This window comes from Crassostrea angulata, chromosome 9 (genome assembly GCF_025612915.1).
Source record: "Crassostrea angulata isolate pt1a10 chromosome 9, ASM2561291v2, whole genome shotgun sequence".
NCBI lineage: Eukaryota > Metazoa > Mollusca > Bivalvia > Ostreida > Ostreidae > Magallana > Magallana angulata.
Window position 1 is genome coordinate 21,741,489 of NC_069119.1, and position 17,089 is coordinate 21,758,577.

General features: G+C 32.1%; 1 protein-coding gene across 3 annotated transcripts; it reads right to left on the reverse strand.

Moving 5' to 3' along the window:
- Positions 1-1,350: 1,350 nt before the first annotated feature.
- On the reverse strand, positions 1,351-17,089 carry LOC128164221 (protein white-like). Of its 3 annotated transcripts, none has more exons than XM_052827976.1 (21): positions 16,954-17,089; positions 15,499-15,603; positions 12,790-12,954; positions 12,398-12,446; positions 12,054-12,243; positions 11,741-11,812; positions 11,406-11,504; positions 10,874-11,040; positions 10,699-10,770; positions 10,461-10,563; positions 10,255-10,344; positions 10,063-10,091; positions 9,458-9,563; positions 8,763-8,900; positions 6,889-6,981; positions 6,362-6,419; positions 5,998-6,075; positions 5,252-5,357; positions 4,856-4,956; positions 1,917-1,984; positions 1,351-1,769 (listed from the first exon to the last, which is right to left on the reverse strand). In XM_052827976.1, exons 2-21 carry the CDS (start codon positions 15,590-15,592, stop codon positions 1,665-1,667), a joined length of 1,983 nt encoding a protein of 660 aa, XP_052683936.1. In that variant the 5' UTR covers positions 15,593-15,603; positions 16,954-17,089; the 3' UTR covers positions 1,351-1,664. The 3 variants fall into 3 exon arrangements, with proteins under 3 accessions (XP_052683936.1, XP_052683937.1, XP_052683938.1); XM_052827977.1 differs by lacking the exon at positions 16,954-17,089 and adding an exon at positions 16,794-16,916; XM_052827978.1 differs by lacking the exons at positions 15,499-15,603; positions 16,954-17,089 and adding an exon at positions 14,362-14,422.

Sequence of the window (17,089 nt, forward strand, 5' to 3'; positions counted from 1 at the left end):
AAATTGAGGCGCCGGCGGGGTTCGCTTAATTATATTTAAAGATTTAATCGTACGATGGCCTAAAATTATATAAATATAAGTAATAGGGAATCATTCTTTGAATATTATGAGGTGATAATTTCGGTCGGGGCGTGATCAAATCTATCATAAAGCCTTCGGGCTTCATTGGATTTGATCACGCCCTGACCAAAATTATCACCTCATAATACTCAAAGAATGATTTCTTATTCCTTATATTATACAGATACTTCTTTTAAAATGTCCATGTGTTTTTGACACTAAATAATACTCCTTGCGCTGGTATTCCAGAAAATCAATTCACCATTTTTTTTTGGTTTCCGTTTAATGTTTTATCTATTTAACGTTATATCATTTAATTTTGATATTATGTGGGTTTTTTTGTCCGGTAAACTGTTGAAAGAAAAGGTATTATTATTTTAAAATTTTAACCTTCGTGTGAAACAAGAATTTATCAAATCTTAAATATTTTAAAGTAAAATTATTACAATTGCCAATTCCTCTAAAATTGAACATATTTTCACATGCTATATAAACCTATACATAACAGTGTATTAATAGAAACAATTTTATGCACGTGCAGTGCTGCCGTGTCAGGGACTTATGCTAAAGATATAGTAAAAAGTTTACGCCTCTAGTTACGCCGCTTTATGAAATGCAAAATACGCCCGCCTAAGTTTCGGTGCAAGACCTCGGACTAGACTAAACATGTAAAGTAAGACCCAAAATTTAGGCCTCCTTGCAATTTACGGTGCACAAAAATTTACGACAGTTTTGGACAGATTAACCCTATTTTCGAAAATATTATTTGGATAAAATTAGTACCTTTAATTTCTTCATTCAATTTACTGCTGAAATCGGTACTTTACTTGCCTCAAACTTTGTCTTAAACACACTGCCGACCTCGGATGTTAAATTCACATCGAGCTCGAGAGTCGCCATTTTTAAAATTAATGTAAACAAACTGCACCATTTCCCATTACGGGGCTGGTTAAAATCAGAGGCAAGAAAAGAAAAGTGATGATGTCTGTAGTAAAATGTCCAGGGAATTTTTTGGAATCAAATATTTTTATAGAATGTGTTCGGAAATTAAATTAATCAGCCCAAAACTAGCGCAAGTTTTTATGCGCCGTAAATTGCATTTTTTTTCCTATGGGGGCACTGTAGCTCCCAGGTCGTCCATCCGAATGTTTTCGGACCGGGAACTACAAGACCTGCAGCTACCTTTAATAAAGTTGTTTTAGTTGATATATATTCTTAGTTATCAAACATATGAAATAGATACTAGCATATGAAATCACTGTAAAATAAAAGAAAAGATGAAAACTCGAATGATCATATCAATAGAATTCACAAAACAGGCAGAAGTCTTTAAAATGTTGTTCAACATACAAAATGAATATTTAAGTTAATGATACATACTCAAACAGCTTGTAATCAACTTTAACAATATCGATAACGGTTCAAATTATAGCTGATCGATAACATAGGTAATCTAGTTGATTCTTCACTAGCTTGAAAATTGAAGTTCAATTTATAATTCACAAAATGTTCAAGTTCTTTCTTAAACGTTAAAATAATACATGTATCCCTTTAAAGGAATCCGATTATGAAACTATTGTTCCCAGGCACATGGACATAATCTCTTAAGAGGACGATCGCCTTGCTCTCGCATACAGTGTGATAAAGGATATAAGTCTAAATCCAAGGAAAAGGGCAAACAACAAACCTAGGTCAAGATAAAAGTTATCCTACAATAGAAAAAAGACATTTGTAAAACATTTCAAAATTTAAAGCACTTATGTGTGTGTGTGTGTGTGTGTGTGAGAGAGAGAGAGAGAGAGAGAGAGAGAGAGAGAGAGATTAGCACGATGTTACCATCTGAAGAAATACACAACCTTGTCAAAACTGAGGTTCTTTATCACCGAATTGCCATCAGGAATACATTGTGTACTGGAGGTACAATCTACAATTAGTTAGATGGGTATATATAGGTAGGAACGAAAGGGAAAATTAAAGTAAGCAATGTCAATGAAAGTCTGTCTGTCCCAAGATCTTCTCAAAGTTTTGCTTAATTATTCGATAGTCAAAAATACCTCAGGATTTAAACGATGTTCATACAAATGAATGAAAAAATTCCAAGAATTCTCCTTTGAAACGCTCAGTATAGCTTTACAGGTTTCAGTACACGGCTTATTAATAAAATAAGTCTACGGGTTTTTTGCACTGAACACTACCGTTGATGATAACGTTGAACAATTGTGTGAGGTATTCCGAGTGACTTTCCGAATGGAGAAAAGATGTCAACATTTCCAATTTTAAATCTCCGTACCAACTCTGTTTTCGTTCCTGTAATTTTTCCGAGTGAATATTTATAACGATTCAATGAAGATATCTTGGATATTTTTCCTTTCATCGATTTAAATTGCACTTCTTTCAAAGGTACGTGTATTTATATTAAACATCTTCCAAATGTGCTGAATACATATCTTGGGACAGACTATACATAATTTTCTTTTAAATTTATTCTATTACAATATATTTCCACCTAAGTAAACTTAGCACATAACCAAGTTTCACAAATGTATATAATGTATTAAATCAACTATATGGTCTAATTTCAAATCAATAAACTTTATTTTCAGTACAACCATTAAGGTTACATGTAACGAGGTAGATGTTCATGATCAAACAGAACGCTGTTTTAGTTAAGCCCGACACTAAAAGAGAACCGAGTGTGCAATACTACAGTGTATACATGTAACCTGTATGTGAGTACACTAAATGTTTCAAAAATACGATCTACATTCATTATTATATAATTAGTGTCTCATTTAAAACCAAAACAAGTAGGAGTCACATCTCAAAAATTTGAGATATAGCATGAAATAAGCTAATTTTAGGCCAAAATTACCGGGTAGTGTTAATTTTTTCTTTACTCCTATGAAATATAAGCTAAATATGCCAAACTATATCGATAGAAATATCAAAATATTGTTTAATTGTGTTTGTTAGATCATCATGGATATATAGAGGATATCTATATTGTGTGATTCTATATTTGCTTTACCCAACAAATTCAGATGATGTATACGCGAGGCTTGTCGGGCGAACATATAATCATTTTAACGAGTTGGATAAAGCAAATATAAAATCACACAATTATAGATGTTATATTTATTCAGGCACGTAGCATCGCGGGGGGGGGGGGGGGGCAGGGGGGGATTGCTCCCCCCTCACTTTTTCTCGCAGCAACTAATTTTTTAAAAATTGAATTACCATGGAGTTGCCCCCCCCCCCCCCCCCCCCCCACTTTTTTTTGGAGGATGTAAAAAATTGATATGAAAAATTTAACAAGGAAATTAGGATTGAAATTGAAGTCATATACTACGCCAGCCCCCCCCCCCCCCCTCCCACGGATAAGGATTTTGGAGATTTTGGGAAATTGTTATTTCCCTTATTTTTTTTGTTTTGTTTTTTTTGCTTGTCAAGATTTTTTAGATGAGTCTGACCCCCCCCCCCACTTTCAAAAACGATGATACGTGCCTGTTATTTCATACAATTTGATTTATTTTATTTGATTTAAATATATGACCCGAATTGATTTTTTTTTCAAAGATTAAAAACGATGATGCAACGTTGTGTTATGCGGTTATTGTGACCTTGCGCAATACAATTTAGTACGTCATTTCAGAGATAAATCTAACTGTTTTGATGTAAAGTTTTACTGAAATAAACCTTGAAATATTTTTTTAGCTCTAAATAATTTTTTCTAGACCTTACTCATTTGATTAAATGGAAAAACTGATCAAAAGACATGAATGATCAAGTTTATTGACATACACAAAGTTGCGAATGCTCATTAGTTTGAATTGACTCGAACGAGGAACAGTTGTTGATGCGTTATGTTTTATATCACAAACACAAGCCTAATGATTCGAGATTGAAAATAGTGAATAATGATGCTTACTGGTGATGGAATCAAAGTCTTATGAAACATTATTTCGGTAAGTTATTGTACATAAACACAACCAGTACGCTCTGTTTTCATTGCGTCGCCAGGATGAACTCTTTGATAAAGTTAACATATAAATTTGCAGTTTGTAAACTACACAAAGCAAATTGTAAGTTTGAAGGGGGCTCAACTTATCAAAAATCTTGACAAACAAGAAAAAGAACAAGCAAGTCTTTTGCTTACGGTTATGTATATTAACTTTGCAAAAAAAAAAGCGGGGGTGGGGCTAATCCCCCCTTCCCATAGCCCAGGTTCCGACGCCTATGCTACGCAGTTCTGTGTTTTCCTTCATATTTGTAATTTAAGTCTTTGACAAAATCCATTTTATACCAATTTTTGTAGTCGATATAGTTATGTTGAAAGTACTAGCAAATCTTCGAAAATAGGTCACTGAAGCGTTGAAGCGAGGGGCTGTGTCAAAAATAGTTCGGACCAGAAGTATTTGATATAGCATCACCCGTGTGATATAGCAAAGGTTTATCACACGGGTAATTTACATCACACGTATGAGATAAATCATAAAACACAAACTATCTAGAAGTTTGGTCTGCGCTGAAAATTAGGAAGCTAAAGTAATAGTACTCTTAAACTAGTGAGTTATGAAACATGTTCATTTCCTACTTGAAAACCTCTCGCCACAAAATATAGTCCCTTACTAAACTCTGTAAAAATGTAGTTTTTTTTAAAAACAATGTAATTCAATATAGTTCATCTGGCATTGTAAAATATAAATATAGTACAAGAATTAATATGGCTACCCAAAACCTAAGGAACGAACTTTAAGTGGTAGTGGCACAACTTAATGTTTAATATTATACGTACTTATATTTTTGACGTCCTCCCACTGGTTCACAACTAACATCTCATTCCCATACGAAAACCATGAGAGATACTTCAACCATATAAGGTAATCAGGTGTTGATCTATTCATAAAAAAACAGTTGTTGAATTGAATATTGATGCATACTTGTGAACAAAATTTCAATTATTTTTATCTAAACCTTGTTTTTTAAAACCAAATCAATTTGATTAGCTGTTAGGTTTTTTTTTAAATCACACCATAAGAATAAGAAAGTATATGTCGAAGTACATGCGCAATAAAATATGTCAAATTCTGTTTTCAATACAGACATATTGATAAAATAATGCTTGTCAAATTGTATTAGACTATTTGAATTCAAGACATACTACTAGTATAATCATCTAAACATTACCAACCCATTGTTAAGGAAAAATCCTCCAAACAAAAGAAATGGAATCATTAGAGCAGGGGCTATGGCAAGGGCCGCTGTTACAGATGGAACAGCTGCTGAGACCAAATAACCTTAAAACACACATTTAAAAAAGAGATACATACTTAACAAAAACCTCACAATATAGCGCTTTTGCAAACTTCAAACATTATCAATATTGTACATAATTTTCTTAATTAAAACATTCAAAAAACGCAAATATCACAATAACCATGTTAATAGATCTGACATATCTTACACGACATCATTGATATATGAGATATATAGAAAAATAGTGTGCAATAATAGTTGGATATTGGAATATTTGAACCACTTTCAACCAAAGAAATTCGACTAAAATCATATTCTATCATGTATCGTGGTACATGTTTACTTTGAATTAATTTTTGTTTAACGTGATCTTTGTCTTGAAAACAAGACAAAAATATTTTAATTAGTGACTTTTCTAATACAATATTACAATAGCTACATATGTTAAAAAGACGTCACATGAAAGTAGTGCATGCGTAGCCTATTGATACAGCGTAAGTCTTTTTGATTTTTCTGTCGCTGGAACAATTCCATAAAATAGTAAATATTTTTACTTTTCATTCAAATCATGATACATGTAAGAATAGGAAGTATATCAATTAAAAAATCAATTGTCATACTTATGTTGCTTCAAGGGTTTTAAAGTTGATAAATCAGAAGAAGACATAATCATGTTCATACCAAAGGAAGCAGCAGTGTTTCCAATAAGAACTGCAATGCCGGTGGCGGTTAAGAAAGAGTTTGCGTCATGAACCAAACCTAAATATATTGCATTCTAAATAACTTGTTCATTTCATTATCCTTTTCGTCAAAATACAACTATATGAATTAGCAAATTTTATATAAATAATATACTTCATATATGACAAATCTAAGTGTGATGATATACTACATTTTCATCTACTGCACGAAAACAAATATGAATTTTAATAATCGCTAAATCAAGTTACACATTTCACTACTGTAATAGTTCTGTTTGCATGTCAATTTGAAGTCAATAAGCAACTAATTGAAAATTTTAAACTCAAAATTCACATATACTTACCACTCATCCAATAAAGAATTGACATAAATATGACAGGAATCAAAATGAGGAACGGAATCTGAAACAAAACAACAGTGATTATTTATTGTAAAACTTGGTGGTTAAACTAGCTCATAGATTCTTTCTTCAAAAGGAACCCAAGCTGAGCATATTTTTTAAATGGGAATTGATCTTTTGCTGAACGTTTTTTCAAGATCAGCCCCCCTCCAACCCCCACCCAAACCACTGAACATAATTTTGTTCATTTTAAGTTCATGTGCATTCTTAAAACAAATCACGATTCTTTTTTTCTTCCTTTGACCCCTTTTGACTCAGAAATCATGATATTTTTAAGCATCATTCTGATCTTGTGTTTTTGGCGCATCCTTTTAAACCACTGGGAGAATTTTTATAAAAGTTGTAGATATTCGCTGATATAAATATTGCAGGAAATTCTGATACATTGCTCTAAATATACACGAAATAAAGTATCATCGAAAGCAAAAGATGTCCGATTAAATTTGATTTATGTTTTATACGCAACATACCTCAACCAGAGTTTTGCTTAAGTAGTAAACCCCGACTCCGTAAAGTCCAGACCCGTACTCTCTTAGAAAAATGGGGATCTCCAATGGAAACACCTAACAAGTAAAATTATAAATTATAATGCTACCAATGTAGCTAAATTTACAAGAACGTCGCATAACATTCGTATGCCTTCTTAAATTAGTAGCAACTAAATTCAAAATATTGAGCGGAGAGTGTCTTTTCAAGTACATTTAAACAAAAGAAAAATAACCCGCGTTAACGAGTTGTGTAATTTTTTTTCTGCAATGATCGCTACCTTCATTACCTGCATAAATCATCAAAGAAATCATGTTATTGTTATATTTCCATCTTTCTTTTACATGTAACAAATAAATAAATGGATTGTAAAGGGTAAGTAAAATCCACTTAATTACTGCTAATGTACTGAAATTATATGTACGTTAGCTAAAAGAAACAGCAAAATCGTTTCCTATGGGAATTTGAGTCTGACATCATTATGATTATTTTGTGCAGTCCGTGATTTTTCCTAGGTCGCTGTAGGTTTCGATAAACGGGGCTTGTAGATTTTAGTCTGGCTGTTTTTATAGAGCTATGAATTAACTATAAATTTCCGTAGGAAATAGAGGGAATCATATTCAGTAGATGTAAATATTGTACATGTAGCTTGAATCTAGATCTTTTTAGTAATATGACCTAATAATCAATGAAGTCAATAAAATGATTATTTATTTTGTTCTTTAAACCACATTTATTTGATCTCAGTTTTACTTCTAAATTATCTTTTGTTATTTTGTAATATAAAAAATTGAAGAAAAAAAATTCTGAACAGAATAAAAACTTGTCTTGGCTGCACAAAAAACATATTTGAGTTTTAAATTTACCATTTGTCTATGTGATTTAAGTTAATTTAGTTACATGTATTTAATTTTTGTATTTTTTTTAAGCATTGAAAAAGCTCAGTAATAAAAATCCCTAACTAATAAAGGCGGATAAACACTATACATGAAATTAAAAAGATGTCCTAAGACATATTGCTGATTATATTTAAATCTAAATACGAACAATCTAAACTAGGTTCAACCCAAATTGAAATATAAAAAACAAAATTGCATATATATATATATATATATATATATATATATATATATATATATATATATATTATATATATATATATATATATATATATATATGCAATTTTGTATATATATATATATATATATATATATATATATATATATGCAATTTTGTATATATATATATATATATATATATATATATATATATATATATATATATATATATATATATATATATATATATATATATAATTTCATACGGTTACTAGTTCCTTTGCGGTAGTATGTTTTAGGTTCAATTATTCGTTTGCAACTAAGTTTTTAATACCTGTTTTGTTAATTTGAAACAAAATAACCTTTGTTTTGATCAGTTCTATTTACAAAATTCGTATAATTATTTGCAATATTTAAAAATCATTTGAATCTTATCTGAATATGATTCTCTCATATATTTGAATGTAGTTTGTACTAAATTTCCTTGAAAGATTGTAAAAACATTTATATTTATCATCCATTTAAAATGATATTTATTATTTTATTAAAAACATGTGCAACGTCAAAACTTGTTTTATATGTTTTTTCTTACATATGCGTTATAAACAGCAAGTTCAAAACTTTGAGTTGACGTATTTGCCACTACCCCCCCCCCCCCCCCCCCCCCCAGTTTTTCACCAAGAAAAAATTAAATGAGTTACATGTAGTAGTATTCAATTAACTGGAATATACGTCCTTTAGATATGATACGTAAATAATCCAAATGTTAAAATTCTGCATATGATCTTCAATGGACTTACGTTAAGAACGGAAAAAATGTTGGTGAAACTGAGATTTGTAATGATGACAAATATAGCTCCATTGATATTCATTATGTCCTCTTGTGAATATTCGTCGTCCGTCTTCAGGTAGATCAAACCCAAGATTACTGAGAAAAACTGTAATGTAAATTGTATGGAAAATGCCTATATGGCCATATTTCACCTCTCATTAAGATTGCATAAAAAGCCTTACAGGCATTTTTCCTCAATCGACATGTAAAGCAACTTTGCCTTATCACTGTGGATAACTTATAACTTATCATTGTAGATAACATATAACTTATCACTGTGGATAACATATAACTTATCACTGTGGATAACATATAACTTATCACTGTGGATAACATATAACTTATCACTGTGGATAACATATAACTTTGCCTTATCACTGTGCAAAACATATAACTTTGCCTTATCACTGTGCATAACATAAAACTTTGCCTTATCACTGTGGATAACATATAACTTAATTGTACCCTTTTTAAAAACACTACGCTATCTTAATTTGTTTTTCACTGTCTCTTACAAGGACGTATGCTGTGTTGGCTAATTTACAATTAAGAATCAAATCAATTTATAGAAAGTAAATATTTAATTTTTATTCTTTATCTACGTCATGAAGGATAAATGCTCCACAATGGAGAGATGTTTTTCTTTGTTATATTTAATCTTACTATCGTTTGGACAAACTTGATCCGGACAATAAGAGGATCTCTTATACTTGTAATCCAACTTCTCCAAAACACAGACTTCACTTGCTGAAGGAGAGATGCCCCGTACCTATAAAAGAGGGACATGCATGCAATTGTTGTAAATGTTTTACTGCAGCATAATAATCTATCTAATTTTTAAAACAAATTCAGTTCATTTTGGGCTTTCACATACATATAGATCATAACAGTTTAATTGTTATGATCTATATGTATGTGAACGTTGCACAGACCATTGAAATTGCATAATCATAGATATACTGTAGAATCATTAGATTTCATGGTGGCTCAATTTTCGTGGAATTCGTGGGTACCTCTCATCAACGAATTAAAATCCTCCACGAATTAATAAATTAGGGTAATAAAGTCATATTTCCTCTGTAGGTTTGAGATAATATACGAAATTACGTCCCCACAAAGCTGTAAAATTTAAGCAATCCACGAAAATTGGCCCCCACGTAAATTAATGATTCCACAGTAATATGTATTTTAGAAATAACCGTGTTGTTAAATGAAAATGAAAAAAGGACCAGATTCATTATGGATCTATCTATATTAAAACTACTTACCTTGAAGTATTATTTAATGTGTTTTCTACCTACAAATAAAGAAATTGTTATATCTTGAAAAAAAATACTACCTCTCAAAAATGCTAAAGAAATACTTATCTCTATGCATGATCAGCAATATAAACGAAGGAAGAAAAAAAAACACCCTATATAGGTTTTTTAAGGATTGCTAGAGTGAAATAATTAACTTACAAAACTTTGAGACACCTGAGCACTACCAGTTTTTATCTCTTCCTTCATTTGTAAATATGGTTGCGATGCCTCATAAACATCGCATATGTCCTGTAATGATAAATTAAAACTAAAGTAAACTGTAAATATAAGAGCTTTTAAAAATTACAAAGGTTTCATGCTTTATTCATAATAGAATAATTTTGTAAAATCTACACCGTAGTTACCTTGACCTTTGCTTTACAATCTTTTTCCTTTCCTGGTACGATTGCCAATGTCAAAATAAAGTGATCAGCCGGGTTGTAGTTGACAGGGCTAGGGTGTCCATTGCTAGAGAATATCAGGAACCTTAGGGCTATTAGCTTTAGTTTGACAAACGTATGTGCATGCATATTTTGATACTTCGTATGTACTTAAACTATTTTATATATAAAAAAAAAATAAAAAAATTTAATGATAACACACCTTTTAAAGAATTCAAGAGCATCAGGAATCGGACCAGAAAATGCAACACGACCTTCTGCCAAAAGAAAAACCCTAGAATGTAAGAATATAAATTCGATATTAATTGTTCTGTCTCACCGTGGATGATAAGTCATTCTGTACTGAGTACACCCTGAGATTAAGTTTAAATACTAACTCGTCAAACAATTCAAAGACCTCAGAGGGTGGCTGATGTATTGTGCAGATAATGGTCCTGCCTTTTTGGACCAATGCCTTCAGAGATTGGATGACGCTGTATGCCATAAATGAGTCTAAACCGGACGTGGCTTCGTCACAAAACATTAAAGGAGGGTTGGTTAGAAGCTGTAATGAAATTGGTTTGTGTGATGACACTTAACTTTTTCCATAAAAATTAGCTTAGAAACAAACACCTTAGCTATTACAAAATAATCATTGTCAAATATTACGGACTCATGTTTACTTACAGTAATTTTCTAACGTTATTCATTTATTATGTAAGTGCTTTTTAAGTTGGTAAATTCACCTTAACGATTATTATATTAAAACAGAACTGTCACGGTGTGTACATGTAGCCTAAATCTTACGAGAAAAAAATCATTCAATTTTGTATAGGGGCCTAGTCTAGTCTAAATAATAAATGCTTTTGGCGTTGAAGACTTATACGCTTCAGAAAATCATATAAAAAAGAACAAAAGCTAGTAACTCACATCTGACGCAAATGACAAGCGCTTCATCTCTCCTCCAGAGATCCCTCTAAGTCGACCGGGAATTCCAATGACAGTGTCGGCACATTTCTTCAAGCCCAGCTTTTCATCATAAAGAGAAGCACAATCCTTTAATTTTGTTAATTGACAAATAAAGAATATATTCTCATATTGCTTACTTTTTGTTTCTCATTAAGCTTAATGTTTCATAATTTTAATAAAAATTATATTTTTACAATAACTTCTGTTTTGTGTACACAAATTTAAATATTTTCTTAGATAAAAATCATGATTGGCTCTATATGATTTATCAATTTTTTAGAGAACAAGAAACATACCTCATAGATTACATCTTCAACTTTCTGCAGTCGTTGTTCCCGACTTTTCCTTTTATCCATACGTAGTAAAGCCTAAAGTCATAATCATTTGCAATAAAATATAGAATGCATTTAGTAAGTGGTAAACGCTGTTTTTCAAAGGACATTGGCCATGCTTAGTTGTTAAGTTTCCAGAGCGTAACTTCTAATTCGCATTTGATATTTTTTTAAACTGCGCCATTGACTTTTGTACAAAAAAAGTCACTTTTGCACTGCATGGAATAATTATCTGGCAAAGTGTAAAACTCTACTGTCGTTTAATGTATACGTGTACCCTGAATGTTAGGTGTTCTCTGACTGTCAATGATCCTATAAATAGATCGTCCTGCTGGACATAGGCTGATATATTGGCTATCTTTGTTTTGTCGACCACTACACCATTGATACGGATGTCTCCTTGTATGATGAGGGATCCTCTATTTCGGAAGGTCAAAACATTCAGCATTGTCGATTTTCCTGCTCCGCTTTGAAGAAATTTGTGGAATTGCATTTAATTATTCTCCCGTTTCCTTATTTGTACAAATATAATGGCAGTTTTTATTTAACATCGTTGATATTAATCATTCAATAAACAGTGACTTCGTCAGTGAAAATTGATAGAATACAACGATCTCCTACCTGGCCCCCATCACGGCCATAAGCTTTCCTGGTTTGATCATACCACTGACTGAAACAATAAACATATAAATGATGATTCCGAGCACATTGTATCTCATTGCATCTCATTTTATCTCCATCCACCATGCCATGAAAAGACAGACACCTCATTTTCATCCCACCACTTACTGAACACATAAAAAGACCTAACTCGACCTTCGTTTCATTTGTTCCAAACACTAAAGCATCTTAGAGCAGTGTTGATTTATTTTGGATTAAATAATTTATTGGTGAATTTTAAGAATTAATGTCAATCTAAATTTGCGAAAGATAATTGTTGATAAAATCCATATATACTTATTATCAATTAGACAAATTAAGTTAAAAACACAACTATAACTAAACTTTCATACCATTTGATAATATTTGTTTCGGTGACTCAAGTTTTTGACCTCTGTTACAGCATCCTTTCTTTGGCATTGCGTAAACATTAACATCTTTCCATGTCAAAGTAACTGGATCCAAATCTTCAGCTACTGATTTTTCCAATCCGCCGCCTTTGGATCCAAGTTCAGGGTCTAGTTAAATTTGCAGCAACAATTACAAAAAAACTAGAGAATATAATATGATCAGAGCACATGGCGCAGTGATAATCAGCTCTTATGTATATGTATGAATCTAATACGCTCTCTGGGAATAAACACTGGCTCTTGGGAGCCTCATGGCTGCAAAAAGATTCAGTTCAAAGATTATCATCTCCGGTAAAAAAAAAAAAAACCAAACCACTCGTAGTAAGTATTTAGAATTTATAAAAGCGTTAAATGTATAAGAAAATTTTTGTTACAGTTAGCACAAAGTTCGATAAATTTGAATATAATTACAATTTGGCAAAACGATTAAATATCAGAACATGACAATATCTTATTTATCTTTGGTTTTGCAAGCATAATGTTTGCTTTATGAATAAAGATATTGAAAAATGAAAAAAATAATTATTCTTTTGGTTTTGTTAAAAGAAAAGCTGTATGTTTGTTAACTCTTACATGTCATCTTTAAAAAATCTTCCATACACCCTGAGGCCGCAAGCCGAAGGATGTATAGAATATAACCCGGGGTAAATCCCCGTAAACGCTTGGTTGGACTTGAATAACGAATTTTTTTCCTTTGATATACAATTTTTAAAATTATATTGTTTTTTTTTTCAGTTTAGTAAGTTTGATACAAAGAACCAAAAATTACAAAATCATTTGAAATTGTGCTGAAAATCATTTCTTCATACCACTGGCTAAAATATGAAGAAATAGGGATTTTGACAAATTCTTTATTCATTGACTTCTATTAAACGTTACATTATTTTGACCAAAGATGTAAAAAAGAAGTGCATTTTCATCACATTTTATTTACACCCTGTTTCAGCAAGTGGTACGGAAATTTACACCCGGCTTGTTAACCAATAAGATCTCGGGTTATAAACGACAAAGAAAATAATATTAGTTATCCAGGTCCAATCAAGTGTGTACGGGGATTTACCCCGGGATGTATTCCATTCTGGAGATCCACAACCAAAATCTCTATTTTCTCTGGATTCAACATCACCATCAACAATCATAATCATTCAACATTATAGAAAGTAACTGTTATATTCCAACATATAATCGTTAGAACTACTGTTATTGTTGCCTTAATGCATGTTTAATCAAATGTTCCGAAAATTCACCTTGTTTTTCTTGAGATTGTTATAAGCTTCAATACAACAGTCAAATGCGCTACACAGATATCAATATATATTCAATAGTCAGCAACAGTGCACGATCCGCAGGCGAGTGCACTATATATATATCAAACCCTGACTACTGTATAGGCATATTACATGCTAAACACAACACTATTATATACATATTGTATATTAGCATAATCACGGCAAAGTGACAGAAACGGTGACCATATTCAACATGCCTTACAAATAAAGGGAACGAGAACTGTACCTTGCTTCACGACTGCCATTGTAGACAAGAGTAAGTTACACTTGGCGTTTTCTATACTTAAAAACTGATAACATTCTTACCGATACAGGTATTTGAACTCTGACGTTATATGGGTTTATTTTTAGTTGTATAACAAAACGAAAGACAAAGTGTTTAAGGCTAAGATCTAGTAAACTAGTACATATTTTTTAAGAAGCTGACAGATTTCTGGAAAATAAATTTCTCTTTAAAAAATGCATAACAACGGCTTTGCTAATTTAGGTGGGGTCATAATTTAAAAGCAAACATAATTTAGAAAGGTGTTTTACAATATTTTTGTATCAAATTAATATTATTAGTAAGCTGTCGACAAATGAATACACATATTAGATAAGTTTATATTTGTTTAAAGCAATTATGAACACATTCTAAATTATCAATCCGTACACAGTGAAGGGATGACGGCTTTATTACCAAAGGAATTCATACATTTTTATCTTTTGTTGTGTTCTTTTCATTTCAGAAATACAGTTGCTAAATTAATTTTTTTTTAATTGCTAGCGCTCTAGAGCGCTAGCAACTACGTTAGTCTTTTTCACTAGAATACGCATGCTCGACTCCATAGTGGGGGGTTCTGGGAATACTGTACTACTGTAGATAAACTGTACCATTTGAATTTCGTTTTATCATTTTCACATGAAGTTTTGTGTTGTATTGTACATGTCAAAAAGTAACAGCTAGTAGCTTATGTCTTATAATGCAAAGTTATTTTCAATATTCTAATAAATAGCTAGCTTTATCTTAAATTTCTTCAAGCTCGGAAAACAACTTCGGATATGTTTTCCGAGCTTGACGGAAAGGCCCGAGAAGAAACGATTGCTACAAAACAGTACCAATGGTTCTTGAAAATTTTCACTTCGAAATTGAAATTACAGTAGATACATAATGATTGAGGCACAGTCAATGAGCTACATTGTGTATGCCATGCCTCTAGATTCACATTTCTAAATTGAGACCCCTCTCCAGTACAATTCCAATACACCACTATTTAATTAATCGATTCAGAAATATAAACCCATGTTTTAGAAATCTGCTTCTGTGTTTTATGATGGCTACAGCGCTAGCTCACCAATCTTTTTAAAAGATAAGCTTGTGTACCATCAACATCATCGTCGAATCCTCCATTGCTGTGGCTGTAGAATGAGTTTTGTTTGCTTATTCCCAAGATCGGCTTCCTTTCTGAATCCACCATGACAACTTAGTCTAGAAGAAAAGTAGTTTTAAGTATTTTTTACTTGGTACGAATATTTGAACTATAAATACATGTCCTGTGGAATCATTTGAATTCATGGGGGCTAATTTCCGTGATTGTGTTTTTTGCTTTTGCTCATTTTTGTGGAGATGTACTAGTAATTTTGTGGATGTGTCGGTTTTCAGTTTCAGTAATAAAACTGACCTGTTTCAATATTTATTTTCTCAAGGTTGTAAATTCTCTGGGGAGTGCTACCTACAAATACCACGAAATTTGATCCACCGCGAATTCTAATGATTCCACAGAATAACTAAAAGACCCCCCCCCCCCCCCAGCAAAGGGTAATTTTTTTTTTTAATTTTGGTTGAAGCCTCCAATGACATGTCCATCCTTACTATGAACCCATTTTCTGATAAAGAGGTGCCCAGAATCAAAATTCAAGACTCACTTAAAGGCCGAATAAACCCCCTACACCCCAAAACAGACACCAACACAGTTTATCAAGAGGTGGTGAATTTGTTAATTTTGTTCATGAGAAACGCCTCCTTCACCATTATAATCATGTAGTAAGTTTGCTTGCTTTATACCTTGTAACGAAGTTGCTCTATGATCCCTATACTTCTATACACGAAGTTGCTCTATGATCACTTTACTTCTATACACCAAGACCCCTGACCCTTGGGTCGTGGTTTTCTCTCAAAAGTTTGGTAGAAGCCTCTTATATAATAAATTTGCCATTAAAATATTCAGAAGTAGAGACGATTTTATATGACTGCACTTATTTCTAGAGTTATGGCATCAAGGGAAGGGTTTGCATATGTAATCATGACTCCGTAATTTACATTATTTACATCTTAAGGAAGCTTCACACAAAAATGTTTAAACAATTGGCAAGTAGTTATTGAGAGTCATCCCTATAAAAGATCGTGGCAGTTGCATTTATACTTTTGTTTAGTTTTATCTGATACTGTGGAATCATTAGAATTCGTGGTGGCTTAATTTTCGTGGTATTCGTGGGTAGCCCTCTCCCACGAATTTACAACCTCAAAGAACACAAATTTAGGAAGAGTTGTTATCGTTACTAAAACTGAAAACGGACGCATCCACGAAATTACAACCCCACGAATAACAAAACACAACCACTCCACGAAAATTGGCCCCCACGAAATTAAATGATTCCACAGTATATATCTATAGTCACGTATTTCCTTCTCAATGCCTCCATGGTACGTATTAGAGATAAGCTGTCAGCAAAAACCAGTTGCTAGAGCCGATTTCGACACATTCTGAGAAAACTGTTTCAAAATGTAAACATAATGGTTGCTAAAACAAAGAAATGGGCAAAATCAACTAAACATTACCAGCCTTTGTGTCAGCAAAATATCCTTTATGGAGAAAACTGTATGTATGTGTGACCTCTCTCACAGTCAATACTTTGCATGTTATCTTCCTATTTCATTTTAATAGGTACACTCTCGTCTGATCAAAGTCTCCGTT